This window comes from Ostrea edulis, chromosome 4, assembly GCF_947568905.1.
Source record: "Ostrea edulis chromosome 4, xbOstEdul1.1, whole genome shotgun sequence".
Taxonomy (NCBI): domain Eukaryota; kingdom Metazoa; phylum Mollusca; class Bivalvia; order Ostreida; family Ostreidae; genus Ostrea; species Ostrea edulis.
The window spans coordinates 17,012,388-17,022,431 of NC_079167.1; the positions used below are offsets into that span (position 1 = coordinate 17,012,388).

General features: G+C 35.5%; 1 protein-coding gene across 2 annotated transcripts in view; it reads right to left on the reverse strand.

Annotated features, from left to right (window-relative positions):
• Positions 1-7,848, reverse strand: part of LOC125670187 (integrator complex subunit 1-like) — a 41,579-nt gene extending 33,731 nt beyond the window's left edge. For both annotated transcript variants that reach the window (XM_056162093.1, XM_048905212.2), the window contains exons 1-5: positions 7,710-7,848; positions 4,181-4,456; positions 3,229-3,425; positions 2,012-2,149; positions 1,471-1,627 (exon numbers count right to left, since the gene is read on the reverse strand). In XM_056162093.1, coding sequence (XP_056018068.1) covers positions 1,471-1,627; positions 2,012-2,149; positions 3,229-3,425; positions 4,181-4,456; positions 7,710-7,734 — 793 coding nt within the window. In that variant the 5' untranslated portion in view covers positions 7,735-7,848. The remainder of the gene's footprint in view (positions 1-1,470; positions 1,628-2,011; positions 2,150-3,228; positions 3,426-4,180; positions 4,457-7,709) is intronic.
• Between the last annotated feature and the right edge of the window lie 2,196 nt (positions 7,849-10,044).

Consider the following 10,044-nt stretch of genomic DNA (forward strand, 5'->3'; position numbering starts at 1 on the left):
ACTCATGTGAAATATCAAAGCTCTATCACTTACTGTTCAAAAGGTATTAGCAAGGTTAAAGTTTTCAAAAAGTAGGTCAAATTCCAAGGTCAAGGGTCAAAAATGTAGGTCAAATGTCAAGGTCAAAAGGTTCAATACTAACGGAAAGATCTTGTAACAAGGAATACTCAAGTGAAATATCAAAACTCTATCTCTTACTGTTCAAAAGTTATTAGCAAGGTTAAAGTTTTCAAAAAGTAGGTCAAACTCCAATGTCAAGGTCACGGGGTCAAAAATATTGGTACCCACGGAAAGGTCTTGTCACAAGGAATACTCATGTAAAATATCAAAGCTCTATCACTTACTGTTCAAAAGTTATTAGCAAGGTTAAAGTTTCAGACAGAATGACAGAATTACAAAATGACAGACAGGACAAAAACAATATGCCCCCCGATCTCGGGGGCATAAAAACAATTCCATGTACATGTGTATTCTGGGAAGAAAAAACAAGAGACCCACAGGCCTTGTTGGTCACCTGAGTATTAAAAGAATCACTAGTCCCAAGGGCTACGAAATCTGGAAAAAAAATTCACGTTCTTAATATCTATAAAGCCAAATTCTAATACTCAGCAAGAGGATAAAACAAGAAGTGTTCTTAATACTTATATGCCCTCCAAAGTGCCTATACTGGTGAAAGGCTTTACATAATATAGCTAACATTAAGACAATATGACTAATTTGGACCAGTCCTAGAGTTAAAACCATGGGGTTGCGAAATTCACAATTTTGGTATATCCTTTTCTGCTTTTCCTAAATATGCATTTAGTTTTAAATTGTATCAGCAAACTCAAAGAAGTCTTTCAAATGATAAAGTCAATAATCATTATAATAATTTGGCTCCACCCTAGAACCAAACCATTTATACCCCTTAGAATCATGAAATTTACAAATTTGGTAAAGGGCTACCTGCTTCTTCTGAATAACCATTTACTTTTAATTTAGCATCAATAGCATTAAAGAAGACGTTTTTTAAATGTTTTACACATAAATACTATATACCAAATTTGGCCCCTCTTTGGAGTCCAAACCTCTACCCCAGGGATCATGATATTTATTGGTAGAGACCTTCCTGTTCTACATCACATTTAGTTTTTCTTATACATGTGCGGTTCTAGGTTCTAAAGAAGAAGATTTTTGAAAATTTGTCAATTTTGGGTAGTTTTTACCCCATCCTTAAGACCCTAGGGGTGTTGGAGTCCTGAAATTTTAAATTTCATGTCAGTTTTATACCAAAGATACTTCATACCAAATTTGAAAGAATTGGAATGGTAGTTATCAAGAAGAAGTTAAAAATATTCAATTGTTAATGCATGACAGAAAACGCACAACAACTGACGCAGACCAATTGCAATAATAAACTCAGGTGACCTAAAAATCATGCAGTTGACAATTTGTAATATTACGAGGAAAAGTAAATTTAGCCAATCATACCTGTTCCAGACTGTTCCTTAGCTGATGTCTGTTCTACAGAAATGGCCGACTTAGCCGGCAGGTTGGTGTTGAAAGCAGTGATGATATTGTCCACAAAGGCTTTACAGTCTGCTCTATCCACCCACACCCTCTCCCCCAAAGAATCCTCTACAAACACCTACAACAGACCAGCATTTCATCAATAAGTTACCCATGTTTCATTTGCCTTACACATTCAATATATATTTGACATCATATAACAGTACAGTATAATAGACAATAAAAATACACTGTAGTAAATAGCACAATACAGACTACACTTACGTTTTATATCGGCCTCTAATTAAATCATACAATACATTAGTTACACAGTCAGTTTGGGACATAATACGGAGTCATCCAGGGTGTGAAATGGAAATCCGTATTGAGCAAGACAAAGCATTGTATTATAATTTTTTTGGGCATCATGTGATTTGTTTTCATCTAATCTTACATGTATGTCTACAAATTTGTCTGAAGCAGGATCAATTGTCTTTATATACATTAAGTTTATCAGCCTCACCTTTACAAAGTCATCAGGCCAGTTTTCTTCCTTAGCAAATGCAGCCATCAGCACACTACAAGCACACACTGATACCAAGCAGTTTCCTTTGGATTTAAAATTCAAGGACATGTCTCTCTTCAGAAGACTGCAAAATGCCTGAAAAGCAAAACCGCAATGATTGTAAAAAGGCTGGTGTAAAACTGAAAATAAATTGTTAGCAGTCAAATACTGTACATATACAAAATGTATATTCTTTTTTTAAAATTCACTCTTTCAAGAATTGTATTAACATTGTTCAGATTTTTTGGAAAATTAGATTAAAAATCTTATATATTTCCCCATCGAGCACACCCAAAACTGGTTATGATTAAAAATCTTATATATTTGAACATCATATTCTTTCTAAATAAACTCTGATACAGCATTGTAAAATTACAATACCCACATAGTTATTGATTGTCCCAATTCAAATGCAATTGAGGTATTTTAAAGTACCTGACATACTCCAAGGACAACTTTGTATTAACTTTGCAATAAGAGGGTAACAGACTATGATGAATTAAATGGAGCAAAAACAACCAGGGGCAAATTTTGTTGGTACAGTGAAACCTGTCTAATCTGACATGCACTGGGAGGCAATTTTTTTTGATGAAATAAACAGTGCATTGGAATAAATGGAGAAAAAAGCCAATGAAATTAAGAAAGAAAATAAGGGTCAGAATTCCCAGTGAAATGGATTGCACAGGTGTCTGATTAGTCAGTTTTCACTGTATATTACTTGCAATAAGCTGGAAAAAGACCTACATGTTATCCTTCTATCCCGAATCAGTGAAGCAAAACATAGTTACGATGCAACATCAGGATCATAAGCTGGACAATGAGATGTGTCATATAAGCAAGATTGGCTTGTATTCCACTTGCCAAGGTGAGATCAGACCTAATATACTGATGGAAGGTCATGGTTTCACCAGGATAACCCCACCCTCCAACTTTACCCTAGAGGATATAGTAAATACAAGGGAAACACTAGACCTCAAGGAGTAAAGTACAGTACAGCATGCTTATAATGAAAATGCTTTATCACAAATTCACAAATATTGCAAACTGATATTTATTCTCCCATGAGAGGAAAACAACGAAATTTTTATTGGATATCATGAAGTTTGGTTATAACGAATGGCCTTGGAGGTTCACTATAACCGTCTTTTATTGTATTTCATGTAGTAGCAACCTACCTGAATAATAACATCGCTGTTGAACACACTAGATTTTGTTTTTGCAAGATACATCAGAGTAAGATAGACCGCTGGATCAGGTTTGGATCTATTACCATGGAGATATTTAACTGCCCAACAAAACAGTCCCTCTAGCCTCTCATCATCACAAGTGTCTTCAGCATCCAGAATTTCTTCTAGTAATTCTTGTGGGTCAACTGTAAAAGAGAAGTGATACAATCATGATAAATTTTAGGTTCAAAACATTCTTGGTAATATTGGTAGAGTTCCGTTTTCTCTGAATTTAAATCCAAGAGTCAAAAACATACTAACGTTTAAATTTTTTAACCTAAAAATCTACCAATGAAGTTCTATGACTATCAGATTCTCTATTTTGAATTAACAATATTTCGGGTATGTATAAAATCTTCATGACCTTTGACTGTTTGACCTGAAAATAAATGGGTCTGGGGTTGTCTACCAACAGAACCAATCTGCCTGTGGAGATTAATGACTGATGACTATCAGGTAAAGGGTTCTCTCTTTATCAGTTACTGACAGTCAAGCAACAATACAATTGATGTATCCATAGCAGTAGGCTCCAGGAATATTTGACCATAAAATCAACAGGGGTCATCAACTAGTCATGACAAACAAGCCTATGAAGTTTAACTACTATCACAGAAAGGGATTTCAAATATAGGTTGAACAAATGCAAAGCAATATACTCTTCTTTTTTTTTTTTTTTGTAGAGCAGCACTTTCCTTTTCCATAATTCTTTGAATAATCCTATTTTTCAAACATTTTATCAACAGAAATTTAATTTTGATGATTCATAAGGTGAGCAAATATCTGTCAACTCAACAAAAAAATTTGCAATTTCTTTACTGAATGATTTAAATACTGTCTAAGGTACAAACATGATACTCTCTATAATTCCTGAAATCATCAAAATGTGTTAAATCCTACAAACCATCAATGGCTAGTTCTTCATACTGAGATGTTGGAGCTGGAGTTGGAGCTGGGGAACTCTTCCTTTCCACATCACTCCGACCCAGTGGTGTGAATGTCTGTCCTATGAGTTTTGGCTTCTTCACCAAACTGGAACCTCCCATGCCTGATGCCTCTCTTTTTCCTGGTGGCACACCCAATTTTTTGGGAGTCAGAGCTTTTCCCAAATCTACATCTGAACTGCTGGATTTACTGTGCTTACCAAGGGCAATAAAGTCCCCTGGTGGGGCTATGTGAGCTATAAAAAGACATTGAAATGAATCATTTTTTCATTTATAGCAAAAACAGAGCCACAGTGAGTGGCCTAAAGAGTCACATGCCCAGTGAGTTCTAATGATATGTGTGACAGAAAATAAAGTCTAACTGCACAATGATCAAGGGAACTAATTCCAGGGGAAAAAAAATTAAAAACAACAAGTTACTTAACATATTTCATCAATAATATGGAATAGGGGAGTGTATTGCTCAAGATTTTCCGATACGATACAATATTTTCTGATGCGATATCCGATATATTGGATTTACAATGTAGTTAAGCATTTTTTGAAGTAAAATATCAAAATAAAAAAAAAATGAAGTGGTTTAATATCTTTTATTTCATAACAAAACAAACAATGACAATTAAAGTCTGAGGAAACTCCAATGTCACAATGTAAAATCGGGGATTAAAGTCTGAGGAATCTCCAATGTGTCACAATGTAAAAGTAGGTATTAATGAAAATCTGAGGAATCTCTAATGTCACAATGTAAAAGCGAGGATTAAAATCTGAGGAATTTCCGACGTGTCACAATGTAAAAGCGGGGATTAAAGTATGAGAAATCTTCGATGTGTCACAATGTAAAAGCAGGTATTAATGAAAGTCTGAGGAATCTCTAATGTCACAATGTAAAAGCGAGGATTAAAGTCTGAGGAATTTCCGATGTGTCACAATGTAAAAGCGGGGATTAAAGTATGAGAAATCTTCGATGTGTCACAATGTAAAAGCAAGGATTAAAGTCTGAGAAATCTCCGATGTGTCACAATGTAAAAGCGGGGATTAAAGTCTGAGCATTGCAATCTCCGATGTGTCACAATGTAAAAGCGGGTATTAATGAAAGTCTGGGGAATCTCCAATGTCACAATGTAAAAGCGGGTATTAAGGAGGTATGCTACACCAGAGAAATTTGATGTAGATGAAAAGTGGAGGATATATACAACAATATTTTGAAGTTGAAAAATTTCAAATTTACTTTATTTTGTCAAAAAATACAGTTTTAGAAGAAGGTAATCTGAAAAAAATTTAAAACCCTGATGGACTCGAACCTACGACCTACAGTTCAGCATTCGGTATTCTAACCTACTGAGCTACTCGGCTAGGTATTTAGATAGAAAAGGAAATGTCAAATATTGCTGATATCGATTTTTTCATCCATGTTTTTAAAGGAAGTCAGCCATTATGACGATGTAGAGTACTACCTTAAAGTCTGAGGAATCGTGTTCCTGTTAGAAGCCATTTTTAAATTATGAACTTCGATCCCGACTATTAAAAGGGCTGTTTTTAAACCCGACATTATATCGTATCGTAGAAACACCAGATCGTATATCGATGGACAGACGTATACCGGTACATTTCGATATATCGATTCACCCCTAATATGGAAGACCTTGATATGTGTAAAACATAACAACAAATCCAAATTTCAAAAATATATTTGATATATCTAAAGTTTTCATTTTCAAAACAACACACAAGCCCTGTTTATGTTTACATGTTACACGACTCAGCTATCAATATGGTACCAAAGTTGGTGGCTTTGGTTAAAAAGCTTCACAGCAAAAATTTTCAGTTCTATTTATAAAAGATCTTTATTTCTATAACAAAAAAGATGTATATTTCAAATAATGAAAAATTGTGTCTTTGCCTCTTTTATTTCTATCTCAGTCTACAGCATAAGAATTCTATTTGCTCACCAAAAGTGATACCTATTCTATGGTTTTAAAGCTGAGTGTATTTTGTGCAAGAATTCTGATGCAAATCAGTTGTTACTCTCAATTTGATATGAATGACTAAAGCTGGAAATATCATCATCATCATATCCAGTTTATTTGTTGATCAGGCCATCAATTAATCCTCTCTTGAGGGTGGGGCCTGACTGTCCATTCTCGATTTAAGCCTTCCTCTCCATTCCTGTCTGTGATGAGGGTTGACGGAATCCATACCCAGGGCTTTCCTATCCTGCTTCACGACATCCTCCCAAGATAGTTTGGGTCTGCCAGTGGTTCTCTCCGCTGGTACATTCAGTTGTCGGACTTGAGCAATCCAGCCAGTGCTGCGCTCAACGTGCCCCAGCCAATGCAGTCTGCTCTTCTGCATGACGTCTGCGAGGCTTTTTAAGTTGACTTGAGCGAGGAGGGATTCAAACGGAATGGTTTGCTCAGTCTTCACCAAACAGATTCATCTTATCATTGCTTAGTCGTTACGCTGCAATTTCTTTTTAGTGTTAGCAGAAACAGCCCAAGTTTCAGAGCCATACATAAGCACACTTCTGACACATGAGTAGACACACCCTCTAGTAGCTGTTGGTAGGTGCTTGTTGGTTAGGATTGGTAGCAGCTCTCTAAACTGTTTCCAGGCAGCCTTGCAACATGTAGCTGCTGCGAGTTCACAGCCTCCACCTGATGACAGCATGTCACCCAGGTAGCAAAAGTCTGTCACTACTTCAAGCGTGCTGTCACCAATACCAACCTCCGTCATTGGTCTGCCATCTATTGGTCTTGCCGCACCAGCGCAGCACAAACACTTATAGTGAGGATCTGCTTTGAGAGGGCCCTCTCCTGACATTTTATAAATTATGTTTTGCCGACATTTTTAGCATTTTGACATAAAATAGCCATTTGTCAAGTAGTTTTTCTTCATTAAATATCAAGCGCAGATTTGGACACACTTCATAGTTTAATGTAGATTTATCTTTTTAGTACAAATATATACCAGTAATAGAAAAATTCTGTTTGTCAAAAGCTGTACTCTATGTTTACTGCGAGAGAAAAAACCATTCATCCCATTACTCTGATGTTGTGTAGTCCAATTAACAATGATCAGCTGTAAATCTCAAGAGACATATTATGTGATACTGCATTGGACATGATCTCTTGTATAAAATACAAGAAGGTTTAGGCTTTCTTTTTAGCTTTTAAAAGTGTCTCATAATACACAAATGATGCAGTGGCTGATCTAAATGAGGAGACTATTGTGCAACTGAAAATACAAATATTTGAATTTTATGCATCAGAAAATGGCAACCACTCTTGTTGATTTTCAAGTTTCTACTCCTTGGTATACATTATATTATTTAATGATATCTTTAAAATATATTTATGATAATGTGAAAGTCCTTTTGCATTGAGGCAGTTTTCAGCTCGACTTTCCTCCATCTCAGAAACTAAGAATGTCTAAGCTACCAGATTACATACAAGGTTCAGCTTTTTCACCTGGTTTAAACAATGTGCATACCTTTTAATGGGCGCTTTGAAGACATTTTAAAGATTTCAAATTCAATTCTTTTTTATGAATTTTGCATTTTCAGATTTTCTTTTTCTTCCATCATCTAAGTCATTTCAATACTTGAGTGGAACATCCTGTCATGTTATCTTGAAGAGTTTACATGACTAGATTTATTGCAATAAAATCAAAATACCATTATTTTCTGAAAGGAATTATTTTTCCCGTATTACGCACAGAACGTCAGCATCTGCAAAGAGGGTGATTTTCTAGTTTATTAGAAAGTGGGTGGATAGGCAAGAACCATTAAAGAAGGATGTAATAATTGTTGAAGGTATGACTCTTTAATTGGAATGAGGAACATTTTTCTATAAAAGGAGGGGTGTTAAAATCATGCGTTTTATGGGTTTTCTCATATTTCAAGTTGAAATGACAAGGGGAAAGGGGGCAAGATCAACATTTATGAATTACTTTGTAACAATATGTTTATTCAACAGGCAAGGGCCATCAGGTGGCGTGTACGATTTTAAAGGGGTATTACTGTCATTTTGTCACACAAAAATTAATCCAATGAAAATAGCTCTACATCATATATTTCAGTATAACACTAGTATTTAATTATTTCAAACACTTTTTAACCTCAAAACAGGCACATGAATATGTGATTTTGGCGATTAAACAAGCATTGTCTTGCAAGACAATAATTCTTCCTTGTATGTTTATTTACACTAAAAATGGTTCTTTAACGTACTTTTATTGGGTTTCTCTTGTTTACTGTACAAAATAAATGTTTTAAATAGTCATTAATATATATTCCTATGCCAATGAGATATTTTGAGAAAAAATGACTGCATGCCTTCACTTTCACAGCTAATGCTCCTTTAACAATAAGATTTCTTAAATATGAATACATGTTATGCATATAAGTTTTTACTATTGGATCGTGTGAGAGTTATTTAATATTATATGCATCAATAAAGTGTTCACTGGGAAAAAAAACCCCGTGTAATCTGTGTATGAAATAAGATTTATTGTTAGTCGTATCGTTTTGAATTTTTGAGAATCCTTGAAAACGTTTCTATATGTATTGAATCCCCCCGGAGGAGGGGCGGGGCGGGGGGGGGGGGGGGGGGCTCTGACAGAAAGAGCCGAGGTGTGTTCTAACCATGGCTATGATATTGCTATAAGAATTGCAAATCAATAATAATATTCTTGAAATTAACTCCATAATATCAAGTTATTATGTCCGATAGTTAATGTTATATAATTATGTAGCTTTATATGATAGATCATAAATGCATATCATACTCGGGCTATGCACTGTCAACGGTGGGGTGGGGGTGGGGGGGGGGGGGGGTGTGACTGCTACACCATCCTTAAATCCGCCTATGTTGACAAACAACAGATGCTGGTCGTCTCAGCCGATGAAATAAAATATTTACAAACTGCAGTGGCGGATCTAGACCTTACTGTGGGGGAGTTTTGAGGTCCGTAAGGTCAAAGGGGAGGGTATAGGGGGTCTAGGGGCCTCCACCGGGGAATTTTAAAAAGATTTATTCAAAATGGTGCATTTTAATGCATTTTCCACTGAAATTCTTGTTCATTCTTCCTTTCATTTATAGTCACCTCATCCTTTATAGGTTCGGGTGTGGTTAAAAAAAAAAAAAAAGAGCGGAGGGGGGGGGACCCTCTCAAACCCCCTAAACCCGCCACTGACCTGGACATGCTTTGTATTCATTGAACATATTATTATACAGTACTTTATTACATGTACATGTATATGTACACAGGAGAAATAAGTAGCTGTGTCCAGTGTGAAAGCTCGGTTGATAAGAACAATAATGCAATAAACAGAGGTTTACAATATAGGCCATGTAGGCTATGTAGCCTAATTTTGTTTACTTAAGACATTTCTAGCATCTGTAATTATAAATGGCTATTTTGTAAATGTTACATCATGTCGTCTACAATTTTAAAAAAAAACCACACACACATTTTCGCAAGCCAGGGCTTTACGATAGTTTCTTCTCCAGCCCCCCAACCCCCACCTTCCTTTAGAATCAACTGACTGTCCTTTTATATACGTGCTATTCTTGTTATATGTAAGGCAATGTTTTGAATTCTGTCATACTGATCGTTTTCAGTTTTGATTTCTTTTAACCGTTACAGAAATAAATATTTTGCTATGAAAAGCATATTGTGTTTTCATTTGACGTCTACGCGTAGGCCCGCGTACTGTTAAACATTTGATCCCGAATTTCAAATAGATCTACATGCATATTTGACTTTCGAAGGAAGCCCATATGATTATGTATATTATTGTATATATTTACATCAAATCATTGAT